Source organism: Hesperophylax consimilis, chromosome 18 (genome assembly GCF_061612785.1).
Source record: "Hesperophylax consimilis isolate HC1 chromosome 18, BYU_Hcon_1.0, whole genome shotgun sequence".
Classification (NCBI taxonomy): domain Eukaryota; kingdom Metazoa; phylum Arthropoda; class Insecta; order Trichoptera; family Limnephilidae; genus Hesperophylax; species Hesperophylax consimilis.
Genome location: NC_142853.1, coordinates 34,093,421 through 34,109,711, shown reverse-complemented (window position 1 = coordinate 34,109,711; position 16,291 = coordinate 34,093,421). Strand labels below are relative to the sequence as shown.

Below are 16,291 nucleotides of genomic sequence, written 5' to 3'. Positions count from 1 at the left end.
TTATTGGACAATTGGTATAGCGCCACTTTTGTGAGATATCACCTCAGGGGCGCTTTTCAGTTGATGCAGGTATTACAAAAAATATAAATATTATAAAAATAAAGTGAAGTTAAGTTAAGTAAGATGAAGTAAAAATATTTTGCACTCAACTTCCCAAGTGCGCCCGCGTAGGAACCAACGGCCCTGGCCATATGTAGGTAATAATAAATAAATTTAATGTTCAAATATGAGAATTGTGTATTTTTTAATTCAAGAATTACGTACGAATTGTATAATTTACACAACAGAAATTATATTGGTTATTTAAATACGATTTGTTTCTACAGTAGAAAAAATTTGTGAAATTATATCTTACTATTTTTTCTCATCCGTCGATCAATATTGTATACATAAATATGATTATTAGTTTGTAGTATATTTCATTCGCATTTTATCAATAATTTTTCTCCCAAATTTAAAAGCTTAAGTCTGGGTGATCAATATAAAGGTCAAATAATAATGCATCAGTTGACTAATATTTGTGTTACTAATATGTTTAACATATGTTTACAGGTCGACAAGTTTAGCGATGGTGCTGCTAGAATTCGTTAATATAGGAACAATATTACAATAAAGTTTTTAAAAGGTTTATGTACTCAATAAACGAACATTTTAGTTCCGAAGTAATTTGCTTACCTTTCATTATAACATAAACATGAAAACAAGATCGATTTAAAATGGTGCTAATTGTTATTTCTGATCAACTGTTTATAGGGTTTGTTTAAAACATACCCTAAGTTAGCTAAATATAACAAGTATTCATACATTTTTTTAACAAATATCAATATATTCTTCAAATTACTTAATTATTTTGCTATCCTGCTTGGCAATTACCCGAATCACGAGGAGTCCACCTAAATATTTAGAAAAATGAATAATTGGCCTTAATTGTTACCCGCCAACAGCTACATCATGTTTGGTAATAACAGATGGGTAAACACGTACATTACCAAACATGATGATTTCACATTGATTGCACGCGACAAAGTTTATTGAAATACCATGGAATTAAAAAAGGCTCATGTACATCATTTTAATTGATTAAAGCAAGGGCGGGTTTTTCCAGATAATCTGAACAATTCATCAAGTTTTAAAGTTAGAATTCAGGTTCTGTGAAAGTTCCATTCAAGTTCTGTTATTATTTAATCATGGGCCGGTTGTTTCACTGAACTTGCATAACACTTTCACACAACTTGAATCAACTCAACATCTTTCAACAAGGAGAAAAATAGAATGGCTGATTTATTCAAATCATGTTTAAAACGTGATCGCAATCCATTTCCCAATAAAATATTAGTCTATTCAGAATATAGTCAGTAATATATTCAAGTATCCGTTTTCTAATAAATAAAAGGAAGAATTGCAACAGTGTTAGAATTTTTATGAACACGTATTCCGACATCCTAATAACATAATCGTGTTTTACCGACAGTTTATTAGTAATAAAGGCCTGCATTCCGATGTTTAACTTGAATACGAATAATTTTGCCTGATATTGAATAAATTAGCAATATTTTGTATAAGTAAGTTGTCTCCATGTAACTTTGAAATTTGATGAATTGTTTAAATTCTGTAAAGTAACCCACCCTTAGTGACCAAATAAACTAAAGTTTTACAACCTAACCGATTTTTGCAACGCGAATAGCGCTTTTGCAACTACTCTGCCCAAACTGCCCACTACAATTACTTTTGCAACTCCTCTGCCCAAACTGCCCACTACAATTACTTTTGCAACTACTCTGCCCAAACTGCCCACTACAATTACTTTTGCAACTACTCTGCCCAAACTGCCCACTACAATTACTTTTGCAACTACTCTGCCCAAACTGCCCACTACAATTACTTTTGCAACTACTCTGCCCAAACTGCCCACTACAATTACTTTTGCAACTACTCTGCCCAAACTGCCCACTACAATTACTTTTGCAACTACTCTGCCCAAACTGCCCACTACAATTACTTTTGCAACTACTCTGCCCAAACTGCCCACTACAATTACTTTTGCAACTACTCTGCCCAAACTGCCCACTACAATTACTTTTGCAACTACTCTGCCCAAACTGCCCACTAAAATTACTTTTGCAACTACTCTGCCCAAACTGCCCACTACAATTACTTTTGCAACTACTCTGCCCAAACTGCCCACTACAATTACTGCTCAACACAATTACTCCCATCAGAATTTTTGAAAACCTCATTTTTTGACTGAGTTATAAGTAACTATTAACCCTTAAGATAGATCATTGTAGAAATGAATTACATATTTGTACACCGCCCTCGAGGTTATTTTTTGACTGAGGTATAAGTAATTTTTAACCCTTAAGATAGATCATTGTAGTAATGAATTACATATTTGTACACCGCCCTCGAGGTTATTTTTTGACTGAGGTATAAGTAATTTGTAACCCTTAAGATAGATCATTGTAGAAATGAATTACATATTTGTACACCGCCCTCGAGGTTATTTCGCACAAAAACGGTGCTATACAAATCATCCCAATACTATTATTAACTTTATAGAACGGTGAAATTGAAGTACTAAAAAGTGTTATTAGCAAAAGTGAATAGAAAATACACATCGTAATCTCACAGAAAAAACAAACCCTGATATTAAAATAGCAAAAACGTCAAGTAATGTTATTTCTTAATCCCAATAAGTCATTTGCTATTATAAACTGCTCCACTTAACTATTGGTTTATTTAGTCTTTGTAGCAGCAAGTCTACTATTCTATTATAAATACTACTTCTAAAAAGTTCACCTTCCATGGCTGGCCTTAATCTATGGCTGGCCTTAATCCATGGCTGGCCTTAATCCATGGCTTATGTCAATTGTACGTACCATGGTAGTTGTAAGTTATAGTGTAACATTCACCATTATGCGAACTATACTCTCATTATCGTAAGTTTCGTTGCATGGTAGTCGTAAGTTATATTATAACTTAATTACCGTGATACGAACGATACTCTCATTATCGTAAGGTTCGTACCACCGTAGTCATAAGTTATATTATAACTTATTTACCACCATATGAATAACTGCACTGCATCTAAATGCAGTATCTTATAATGCAATTAGATTACTATGTATCTATGATAATTTAGAAATAAAAAATATTTTTCAGCTACAAACAAGAAGGGTATAATAGCATACCTCTTCAATAAATACTTATGTAAAAAAATTCACCACATCACTCATCATGCTTGAATTGTCGCACAGAAGGTTTTTCACTGACTTTGTATGTCTATTTAAAATTCTTAATTATGTATATGGTAGTCCCAGTTTACTTGCATTGATAAGCTGTTGGGTTCCACTATGTAATAATACAAGTAATATTGTTAGTGAGTAATGCAAAACACTGCATAATTTTAACTATTCCTCTGTAAGAGCCCCTGAAATGGGCGTTATAATTTAATAATTCGCTTCTATTTATTTGTGCTAACCATTTACTTATTATTTATTTATTTATTTATTTATATATAATTTGTACATTTATTTATGACAATTACAGGTAATAAAGCCTAAGACGTTATAATTGTACCATTTATGCAGTGTATATGCAATGCCAAAAATCTCGCAAATGGGCTATAGGACACAAAAAAAAAATCTAATTTTTTATCTACCGCATTCAAAAAGTACGTAGCTCTCCCTACAGGTGAGTTCATTAATAAATTAGTGCGGCTTGCTCTACTATATAGAAGATTGTGATGACGTCCTCGAGAGTGAGACTCTGGTACAAAAAAATTTAATTGGGCCAGTATCTCATTATTAGATAAGTGACCGTTTATTAGTTGGAAAAAATATTTAAGCAAAGCAATACCTCTACGTGTCTCTAGGGAGTGGTAATTGGTCATGCCTAATATATAAATCGATGGGTAAAGCCAAGGGTAACGTCCATAGAGCCGCGAGAATAAAAACCTTAAAAAAATTTTATGGACTCTTTCAATGCGTAAAGTGTATGTTAATTCATGTGGAGCCCAGATGATCGAGTTTGATTCAAGTACACTTAGGACTAGTGTGTTATATAATAACGTCAGTGTTTTTGTGTTACGAAACGGATATGAGTTTCTAATTACGAAGCCGAGAAGCCTGTATGCTCTGCTTATTAAATCATCGATGTGTTGGTGAAAAGTTAGTTTGCTGTCGTAAATAACTCCTAGGTCTTTGATTTGGTTTAGATGTTGGAGAATAATTTCATTGATTGTATATTCAAATACATGCGGTTTCTTTGATCTTGTATACGAGACGATATTGCACTTGGGTGTACTGAAGTTCAAGCCATTTATTTTGGCCCAGTTTGAGACGCAGTCAATATCACATTGAAGGAGAATACAGTCAAGATGATTTTTTATTGAGCGATATAGTTTCAAGTCATCTGCAAATAGTAAATACAGCGAATGTGTGATGACTGAACCAATATCGTAAATAAAAATCAGAAACAGAAGTGGTCCAAGGATGGACCCCTGAGGAACTCCAGAAAAAACTATGAATTCCAAAGAACTGGAACCATTATAATAAACAAACTGTCTACGATTTCGAAAATATGAAGCAAAAAAACAGAGTAGTCTTTTGGAAAAACCAAATGAAGCTAGCTTATTTAGAAGAATGTCGATGTCAACCTTGTCGAATGCTTTTTCCAGGTCGAAATAAGCAACATCCACCTGTCCCCGATTGTCGAGAGTTTGTGATAAGAAATCTGAGAGGCATAAGAGGTTTGATGTTACTGACATCTGGGGTCTAAAACCATATTGACGGTCATCAAGAATTGGATTAACGTGATTAAGTATATATTTATGTAGGATTTTCTCGAATATTTTCATGATGGAACATAGAACGGCAACTGGTCGATAATTCCGGATATCGCGTTTGTCTCCCTTCTTGTAGATAGGGGTTATTTTAGTTAATCTCCAGATGTCTGGGAGAATCCCGTTTTTTAGGCATACATTGAAGAGATGACATAATGGTGGTATTAAAAGGTCGGAACAACCCTTTAGTATAAATGTTGGAATATTGTCAGGACCGATGGAGTGAGGTTTCTTTAAATTTGAGAGTGCCTCCTTAACATCTTTTTCTGAAATACTGACCAGGTCGAATGAGGGCCCAATCTGTACAGTGTGAAGGGTAGAGTCAATATTGAGAGTTGGTTGGACATTTTTGTAAACAGATGAAAAAAAGGTTGCAAAACTATTAGCGATTTTATCATCAGTAGTCAATTCCTCTCCGTCAAGAATCATAGACTTAAATGAGTTGTTGGATTTTTTTAGATCCTTAATGTACTTCCAAAACTGTTTGGGATCGATAGATAATTGTTCTTCCATTGAAGTTAAATGATTTTTAAAAGCTTCACTGATTTCATGTTTTACGATGGAGCGATAGGCTGAAAAATTAGCATAGTCCAAGTTGTGACGTGTTTTTTTCCATTGCTTATGAAAAATATGTTTAATTTTAATATTTGAAATGATACTATTTGTGTACCACTTAGGATATACTCTGTGTGTCGTAGTGCGAGGTGTGGAAATGGGTATACACTTGTCGAATATATTGTAAATTGAATTGTAAAAATTTGTACATAATGCATTTATGTCTGTTGAACTTTGGCAGACCGGTTGCCATGAGCATTTAGAAAGCAATTCATATAATAAGTGGAAATTTCCTTTGTTGAATCTCCATGCGTTTATGGTTCTAGCTCCGTGATAGGAGGGAACTTCTATTGGACTTGGGTTTAGACATGAACTTGAAACACCTGAGTGAGCCTCACTAATACTTATAGACAAAGCAGGGTGGTGCTTATCCTCGTTTGTAATAGGGTCATGACATTTCTCAACACACTTTACAAGATCCTTGGCATTACATAAAACTATATCCAGAGTGTTATTATAATCATTACATATCAAGTTATATTCTTGCAAACCGTAGAAACATTTAAAATAATTAAACATGTTCACAGTATTGGAGTTACAGGAAGGGAGGTTCAAATCACCTAATATTAAGATATTTTTGTCACTGAGAAGATTATAATTACTTTCTATTTTTTCAAACATGTTGTAGTATAACGAAGTTGAAGAACGAGGTGGCACATATATCACACATACGAAAACAGTTGAAGATTTCAAGGATAGCTTCACCCACAGGGATTCAGTGTCGGGGAGGTCCATTGAAGAAATCCTCTCAGCATGGGTTACAGAATCAGCACGAACAGCCAGGACGACACCCCCCGCTCGTGTGAGGCGGTCACGACGAAAGACAACATAATTCTCTGGAAATAGCTCTGAATTATGCACACTTGGTTTCAGCCACGATTCAGTGATTGCTATTAAATCTAAGCTATCTCGAGCAAATAGGTTGTTTTTAAATACTGCCAATTTCGTATTTAACCCTCGAACGTTTTGATAATATATAGAGAGGTTAGAATTATTTCTCACTCTTAGAGTGTTTCGTTTTATCATTGGTTGCAACATTTCTCCGAAAAAACCACTCATTGAATGCAACATGATTTGGCCATATGTTCGGGTCCATATAAAACGAAAGCTTCGATTCCGGGACTCCGATCCGGAAAGAGGCGTAGTCAGCTTTGGCTGTCAATTTGACAACATCGTAAACAATTTCTTTGTTTATATTGAGAAGGAATTTTACAATATCCTCAACCGTAGTGTTGACATCGAATTGCCAGGCATGAATATACTTGCGCCTTTCAACGGCTATGAGGCCTTTATGCTCAGTCGCGGTACCATGAAGTACTGGTCGTCTTTTTTTCCTATGCGTGACTCGGCGCCAATTGGTGTTAGCCGAAGTGGAGGTATAAGCTTCCGTTTCAGATTCGGATTCAGCTGTATCGGTTTCTGCAGTCTTTGATGTTACAGTATCGGTAGGTTGGGCAACGGGAGTTGACATCTTTTTCGGTTTAGATGGGCCGGACAGCGGCCTCTTCCCCTTGTCGATGGTCCCAGAAACTTGAGTTGAAACTTGAGTTGATTCGCCTTCCTTTGCTCTAGCTGTAGCACGGGTAGACATTCGGCCTTTGTTTACGGTACCTTTCTGCTCTGTGCGGGCGGCCGGGTGAGCGGACGGCGGTGGGGGCGGGGGCGGGGGGGCAGTGACATCGGCCCAGCGGCGGGCGGTAAGCGATGTATCTACCTCGCCTCGCGATGTAGGTACACTTTTATCACTACCGACTAGTAGTATTGACTTTATTTCTTTAACATCAGCTGTTAGGCTGTCAACTTTGGTGCTCAACACTTTTATTATATTAGTGAGCACATGAAGCTCATTCATAAATAAACTTGGATCGCTCATTTTTTTAGCAAAGTAATAGTATTCGGAATGAATATTCAAAAACAAACGGCGCGCGGCGTAATACGTGCGTTCCGCCGGCAAGGTAATTCTCCAACTGAATGTAAAAGCCATGTAATAATACATAAATAAATAATACAAATAAATCTGATGACTATGAAATATAATACGAGACTTTTTAACGATAACTGCGTATCTTTGATATACGATTATGTCACCCAAATCTAAATGCCACTTCTGTGAACTTTTTGACCACCTTATTATGAAATAAAAACAAAAATATCAATCCAAGGACATATAACAAATGTACAGCATCTATTGTAATAAATAAGCATAGAATGATTTGAAAGTGAAAGTTGAATGTTGTAGGAACTTACCAACGCCAAGGTAGGGCGCGTGCACAGCCTGCGACCTACGACTGACGAAGGAGCCCTCCTGCGGGGGCCCGGGCGGCGGGGGCGCGATGAACACGTGGTTGCCCAGCGACTGAGGGCTCGACACGGACACCAGGGGGCCCAGGCCGCCGCGCCCCATGCGGGCTGCGAGCGCCGCGCGGAGCCCGGAGCGCTTTGATTCCAATCTGGGGAAGAATTGCATTTTTATTTATTTACTTCCTCGTACACTCGACATATTCATACTACACTTTATTTCGGATTTGAAGATTTTAAACCAAAAAGTCCCTATTAATAACATAAAACGAATGACAATTATGAAATTCATTAAATATGGATTTATAATTTTAGGTGGAAAGCAAACAAAGTTATGTTGGTGGTTAGGTTAGGTTAGATTGAAATGTGTCGTGAAAATTATGTTACAGGTGTTTTTTAATAAATTTGATTCAACACGTGTTTTATGCTTTAACCACGCATCTGTAAATTTTGTAGTTACTTAATTTACTGGTAATTTATTGGAAACAATATTCTAGAACTGCGTTGGCACTGCAGTGCCAAATGTGTTATTTTTTGAAAATTAAGTAATGTTTGAAGAAGACTTAGAGGTTTGTCTAATGTTTAATACTTCACTTATAAGTAGTTCTGGATCTACAACAGATGCGGATGGAATGAGTTATAAATATAGGCCGTGCTGGATCTACAACAGGAGCAGATGGGATGAGATATTAATATAGGCAGTGCTGGATCTGCTACAGGTGCAGATGGAATGAGTTATCAATATAAAGTGTATGAATACTGAAATATATTTATTGAAAATGAATTATAAAATATATTAATTTTACTAAGTTTAATCAACTGTGATTTTTTTGTTAAATATATTCAATAATATTATTTTTGCATTATGGAAACAATCAGTACATTGGTTACAGTGATGAAAAACTTTACAGATACTAAATATTTCAAGGATAGTACATACGATATATTTACTTGTGTTGAATTATATGTGTTGGAGTTGGGCGTTTCGGTTTCTTTTTAAAAAACTGAAAGCGTTCCGGTTTCCCAAAATAAACGGTTACTAGAAACCGTTTTAAAAATAACGTTATACTTTACAACAAAAAAAAAAAAACTGCATAAATGGCTTTAATAGTGTCCATTCCATATCCAACGTCATCCACCGCCTTGCACCATAGTGGTAGGGATGAATTCATACGTCTTGCACTTCTGGAAATACTGATTTCTACCCACCCCTCTCCATAGGACCTCCTGTGTGGAGGACTATTGGACACATTGACCCCAGATAAATACACCCCTCATATCTTTTTTTCTTTCCAGAACTTCCTTTCCCTAAAGAGACCCCCCCACAGCATCACCAGCAGATGGCTGAAGCCCTTAGGTGTGTTTTATCCACCGGGCCGTGTGGAGAAAACGTTTAAAAGAATGTGAATGCCATACCCCCATTTGCTCCAGGAACTTCTGTGCGGTATTCATATCTATAAAAAAATACTTTTAGAAATGAATCGACAGTGATATCATTCCCACTTACTAATCATTCTAAAAGAAATTACTGTTCTTGTGTTCTTATTCTCAAGGTGGCGCTGAACAAACGAAAAGCTTTTTTGTTTGCAGTGTGGTAATTTTTTATTACCTAATTGATTGAACCCTTTTCGGAGAGATAATGATTATTGATGAAATTTAATTATCATTATTTTACTTGAGTCTTGAGACGAGTCATAAAACAAATCTACCAGCTTTATTTTAAACATTCTGTTCTGAATTATCAGCGTAGACACGTAGTAAATTTTTGGTTCACAAATTTAATTCACTACGGTAAAGGCTTCACCCTTTTTTCTATTTTCCATTTTTTTTCTTTTATGTAGTCCTGGTGGGCCTAATATTTGTAGATATTATACTAATTTTCTAAACCAAAGCCTCTATATTCTTTCAGTCAGGATTTTCAGTTTTTCAGTCAGATTTTCAATAAGTCAAATTAGTTGATATTTTACAATATTGAGTGAACCAGATCTATCTTGTAATCGCGTATTGCTTGAAAAACTTAAACTTACGTTACTTTGACATTCAATTTATAAAAAAAACAAGTTCTGCCGAGTGATAATTTTAATTTAATTTAGTTTAATTTAATTAACATTTCTACTACGCATTACCGCTATTAATAATATTTTTGAATATATAAATTTAAAAAACTTAAAAGTGAAATGGAGTTCTACAAATTAAACTTCATAGCAATAATAAAAAAAATTAAAAAGAACTATTAATGTTAAATTCGAAAATTCATATCTAAAAGTAATAAATTAATGAATTTTACAGCCGCTGCACAATTCGCAAATAACTGAACGTCTTCAGTAGGCACTTTATTCTATATTACTTAATATTATTGTCGTACTGGCTAAAATGTATTTACAATTAGTGTACCGTTTAAAGTTTCTACACCGGGCCAAAAATGTTATAAGTTCGACCCTTTTGGTATGGTGTGCTTATTTGAGAAATAGTCCTGCTTCGTATTCAAGTAAAGGAATTACAGCAGAGTCTAGAATTTCAGAACGGAAATATGTGGCAGAGATTCCGCGTGACATTATTTCAGAATGCCGTTTTCGATGTTGCGCAGTAGGTACAATGGAATATTTATCTATGTCATCGCTGTGAACGCTGTCTTAATAAAGGTAATTTTATCGTTTAGCGCTTCTAGTTTTTAATTTTATGCAAATAAATTAATTCTGCGCTCTATATTGTCACAGCGAGATTAAATAACATTTTGTAAATTATAGTTTTCATTTAAATTACCATTTTTTGTCAGTTAGTTAATGTTTAAAAAAATGACAGTTACTAGTTAACAGTAAATTTATTTTTTTATTAAAATTTTATTGCCTTTTTTATATTCTAACTGGACCGATACTACCATCCATCTCTGAACAAGTTATCATTTACCTCGTGATGAAAGTACTGTTTATTGTATATTGAAAATTAGCATATTAATGATTTTGATATACTATATTAAGTCAAAAATAATGGGTGTATTTTATAACGCATCATTTATTGTACCTACTGCCAAATAGAACGAAATTGGAACGAAAAGATCAAAGAATTGGTAATAATGGATTGCTTACAGATAATTAGTAATTATGGTTTTAAAAGTGTGTTTAAATAGCAACTATTCACACAAACTATAACTATAAATATAAAGGATAATAGAAAATCACAAATATATATCCTACAAATATCCTTTGCGGTTCGGTTGTACGTAGGTATATTTTTCCCCGTGGTTTACAGCGTGGGACGTGCGAATATGTAGCGTGTGGGGAACATTTACCCCGTCCGATTAAATCATTTGATGACGCAATATGTTTCGTTTTCCTTTATCCGTTGAAAATCAGAAAACTTGTGCTCCTTAATACGTTTCGCTTTATCAGGCTTTGATATCATCCATTTGCTTTAAGGATGGGGTCCTTATTTTAATCAACTTTGTAAACAGCTACTTCTACCCACGTCTTCAGGTACCTTTTGCTAATGTCTCTTTGTGAAAACTTTTTTAAAGCTTCGTTGAAGTAATTTGTCGAATTATTATTTTGCTATGTATTATAAATATATCTTGCAAAGGTTAACACATTCGTGTTTATATGATGATGCAGTAATTTTCAGTTATTTAATACTGGTGTACAAATAGACTCAAAGTAATAATTAATTAAATTATTTAACGTAATTTTGATGTAATTACAATGTATATGGAACGACAGGAAATTATTAGCACCAAAAAGTTATTTTTAGGTACACCATTTTATCTTAGCAGACATATAATATAAACAGATATATTATAAACAGATATATAATATAAACAGATTAATAATCTGATAGTATTAATACTCTTGCGTCTGGACGATGTAGGCCCTCTGATTGGTCAAATTTAAATTGTCTGTTTCGGTTAAATTCCGCTAACTTGAAAATTAAGACACGATTTCATACTAAAATAGGATCACCAGATTTCTTCAAAAGCATCGTTTCTGCTCATATAATTTTTGGATAATATCGAAGAAAATATGTTTTAGAAAGTTGACAATCCATTGGATTCATTACATTACAGTAAAAATTATCCACAATTACGTATTAAAATTTGAAGTTTATCATTATTCACGCGAAAGACAGATTGTTCAGTGTTGCCAGCGTATATGGATTTCCAATCAATGTAAAAAACTTTTATAGCCAGTTAGTGTCAAGCAATGTACAATGTCAGTGTGATTATTTAATGTGAGATATATTATAATTATAAATCATAAATATAATTATAAATAATAAATATAATATATAATTATAAATCCACCATTATAAAGCCGGCTGCAAAAATAACCAGTTCCACTCGATACTTAAATACGTAATTAATTATTTTTTGATATTACAACACCGACCCCATGCGCTATCATGTTTAATATCTAAGTAATTACAGAATTATTGACGTGCTTACCTAGAAATTTGTTTTAAAAAGTTCCTGTAAGTCACTAAAAAGAAATATTTTGTTTTCAGATTATTATTTCAATTTAATAACTATGGCTAAAAGGAATGTGGACAATATTTTACCAGAATTGGCCGAATTTCGGAATGTTCGAATGAGAGAGGGACGTTTACCAAGCGATCGAAGTGCCCGAAGACGAATAGAATATATGACTGATAATCAAATTGAACACAATAATTCCAGAAGGCGGTTTTCCACAGCAAATAGATGTAATGTATTCTTGAAGTGTGCTTTAATCAATAATCCAAATTATGTGCTTCCAGAACAGAATTATTTCGGCGTCATGTCAAAAGAATGTACAATCGAGCATTGCAAGGCGCTTCATTTTGAAGTTGAAAAAGGTAAACTGTTACATTCTTGCTGTCATAATGGAAAAATAATACCACAAATTTTAGCTTATCCTCCAGCACTTATTGACAGGAGATTGTAGTCAATCTAAAAACTTTAGGAATTTTATTCGTCAATATAACAGTGCTAATGGATTTGCCTCATTTGGAGCGCAAATAGCTAATATCCCAGGTAATGGTCCATATTGTTTAAAAATTTCTGGTGAGGTTTATCATCTTACTTCCAGAAGTATACATGTTGAAGGTGAAATACCTTCCTATGCTCAGCTTTATGTATGACCGGTCGGTGGCCGAGTTGACATCGCGCTTGGGTCCCACTCGGGCGTAGTGTGTTCAATTCCTCGGCTGGCTAAGTCCTCCATCACAACACAAGCAACATTTTCGGCTTACTGTGGTGGTAGTACGAGATTGATGTCAGGTTATTCGTAACCCGGGAATGTTTGTCTTTCTTTTTAAAAAAAAAAATAAAAAATTATCCTGATGAGGCTGCTAACAGCCTGTATGAGTGTATGTATGAGTCAGTGTATATGAGTATAAGTACAGTGTATGAGTACAGTGCGTATGAGTCATCCATCTAATGCCAATTGCTATCAAAATATAATGCAAATAATTGATAGCGAAATACGCCAAATAAGCCCTTATGCTCATCAGTATAAGAAACTAAAAGAAGCTGTCGAGGAAGAAGAATTACGCATTGTGGGTGACGGTGGGCAGGTGAGAGATATACGTCTATTATTTACACGTTCATCAGCTGATGACCAACGGAGGTACAATGCTCCAACCAGTTCACACGATATCGCCATGGTATACGTAGCAGACAGAGACGGCAATTTACCATCGGGTATAGATATCGCTGTTTATCCTAAAAATGTTGAAGGACTTCAAAGGTTGGCAACTTTATCAAAGCATTTAGATCCTATGGTTTTCCCACTACTATTTCCATCAGGTGAATGTGGTTGGACCCCAGGCTTTCAGCATCATGCTGATTTCTGTACTGCTCAACGTCATACTGTAACTGCCATGCAGTTTTATGCAAGTAAATTAGCAGTGCGAAGAAACATATTTAATCCAATCCATTATGCGGGTAAACTTTTTCAACGGTATTTAATTCATGCTTACATTATTTATGAATCTGGTCGCCTAGATTACATTAGGAAAAACCAACGACAACTCAGAGTGGAATGCTACCAAGGTTTGCAAGACAATGTAAGAAATTTAGCCACTGAGGAGTACGTGCAGGTAATATAGTCATTCTTCCATCTTCATTTACTGGTGGACCACTCCATATGAATAAACTTTATCAAGATTCAATGGCAATGGTACGTTAATTTGGTCGTCCTGATCTATTCATAACGTTTTCATGCAATCCCAAATGGCCAGAAATACAAACCGAATTGGAACATTATCAATCGGTCCCTGACAGGCCTGATATAGTAGCCAAGGTTTTCCATCTAAAAATCAAGGAATTTATTCATGATATGACTGAGAAACATGGTATGGAAAGGTAATTTGTTGGGTTTATACAATTGAACAGCAAAAAAGAGGACTCCCTCATCTACATGGCGTGTTTACACTTTGCAGCCAAGATAAGTTGTATACAGCTTCTGATATTGATAATGCTTCTGATATTGTATCTGCAGAACTACCCCATCCGAAGAATTCGGCTTTGTACCGTATTATTTTAAAAAATAACATTCATGGACCATGTGGCGTACTTAATCCAAGGTCAGTCTGCATGGTAGACGGTAAGTGCTCTAAAAAATTCCCCAAATCATTTAAAGATTCTACTGATAATAATTCCGCAGGCTACCCAGAGTACAAGAGACGTGATAATTTTTCTGAAAATCACGTTGTTCGGGATAAACGTATCGACAATCGATTTGTTGTTCCATATAATGAATACCTTAGCTAAAAATATGATGCTCATATTAATGTTGAAATTTGTTCCTCTGTGGCCAGTATTAAATATATTCATAAATATATATCTAAAGGTTTTGATTGTGCTAGAATCGAAATAAGATAAGAAGCTGGAAATTTGGAGAGTGCGGTTATTCAATTTGATGAAATTAAGCAATATATCAACTGTCGATATGTAAGTGCCCCTGAAGCTCTCTGGAAAATTATGGAAAATCCTATACGTGATCAATCTCACTCAATTTTACTTCTGGCTTTACATTTACCCGACAGCCAATCTGTGTATTTTGTAGAGGGGCGGGAGGAACAGGCTCTCAGGGAAGCATCTACAAGGAACACCTCTTTAACAGCGTGGTTCCAATTGAATCTTCAAGATATTGAGGGACGCTCTATTCTGTATCAAGATGTACCAAATAATTATGTCTTTTCAGCTGGTAAAAAGTGGACGAGGCGACAGCGGGGAGGTGGCAAAATCATTGGACGAATACCTTCAATTTCTCCTAGAAATATAGAACTGTATCATTTACGGCTGATTCTTATAAAGATGGCTGGAGCTACATCCTTTGAATCTTTGCGAACTGTTGATGGTAATTTACTAGCTACTTTTCGTGATGCGGCGCGTGAACTGAAGCTCATTGATGACATAGGAGAATGGACGCAGTGCATGACGGAGGCTTCATTGTATTTGATGCCTAAAACTCTTCGACATCTATTTGTTTTACTTTTAATACAATGTTTCCCTTCGGACCCGTTGCAGCTGTGGAATGATTTCAACAAATGTATGTCTGAAGATTTTTTTCACCATTGTGTTGCTGAAGAAACAGCTATTAATCTTTGTCTTTTAAACATGCAGGATATGCTTATGAAGGAGAATTCATCTTGCAGAATGCAGGGCTTACCTGAACCTGATGAAAGTTGCAGTTTTGGACAAGTGACTGATTTTAATGTAATTTCTGAAAACACTTTAGGTGAATTGATGGCTGCCAAACTCAATGACGAACAACTTCAAGTATATAATTCTATTTTTGAAAGTTTTTTTCAGATGAAAATGATGACAATAAATGTTTCTTCATTGATGGCCCAGGAGGAACAGGGAAAACATACCTTTACGAAATTTTAATTCACTCTAAGAGGAAAAGGTAAAAAAGTTTTATCAGTCGCTTGGACAGGCATTGCAGCTATCTTGCTTCCAGGTGGGGTAACGTGTCATACTGCTTTTAATTTACCCCTCAGTTTACAGGACAATACAACATGTAAGGTCACATCAAAGAACCGGAAAATTATAACAGAAAGAGATATTATAATACGGGATGAAGCACCGATGGCCCCAGGTGTAGCTGTAAAGTAATTGAGCGTACTATACGTGATATCATGGGAAGTGATTCTGTCTTTGGTAACAAAGTTATTGTTTTGGGCGGAGACTCGTCAGATCCTTCCAGTGTGTCGACGTGCTTCACGAGGACAATTAATTGCCGCTTGCATAAAAAGCAGCATACTTTGTTACCATTTCAAAACTTTTCAATTAAAAACAAATTTCAGAGCTTTAGAAAGTGAAAACATATTTTCTAAATGGCTTTTGGACTTGGGAGATGGAAAACTTCCTCCCGCAGAAGGAACATTAGTCATCTGTGCTTATTCCCAATGTAAATATTTGCCAAGATATTATTCAATGTATATATGGTGAGACACATGCAACTGCTGATGCCTTATTGATGAGTCAACGTACCATTTTGTGCCCCAAAAATAGTCATGTTTGTGCAATCAATGAGGACTTACTTCAACGATTAGAAG

General features: G+C 35.1%; 1 protein-coding gene across 1 annotated transcript in view; it reads right to left on the bottom strand.

Moving 5' to 3' along the window:
• LOC149415702 (uncharacterized) overlaps window positions 1–16,291 on the bottom strand; it is a 67,436-nt gene that overhangs the window by 5,839 nt on the left and 45,306 nt on the right. The window contains exons 3-4 of the mRNA XM_089642421.1: window positions 7,706–7,908; window positions 7,070–7,210 (exon numbers count right to left, since the gene is read on the bottom strand). Coding sequence (XP_089498547.1) covers window positions 7,070–7,210; window positions 7,706–7,908 — 344 coding nt within the window. The remainder of the gene's footprint in view (window positions 1–7,069; window positions 7,211–7,705; window positions 7,909–16,291) is intronic.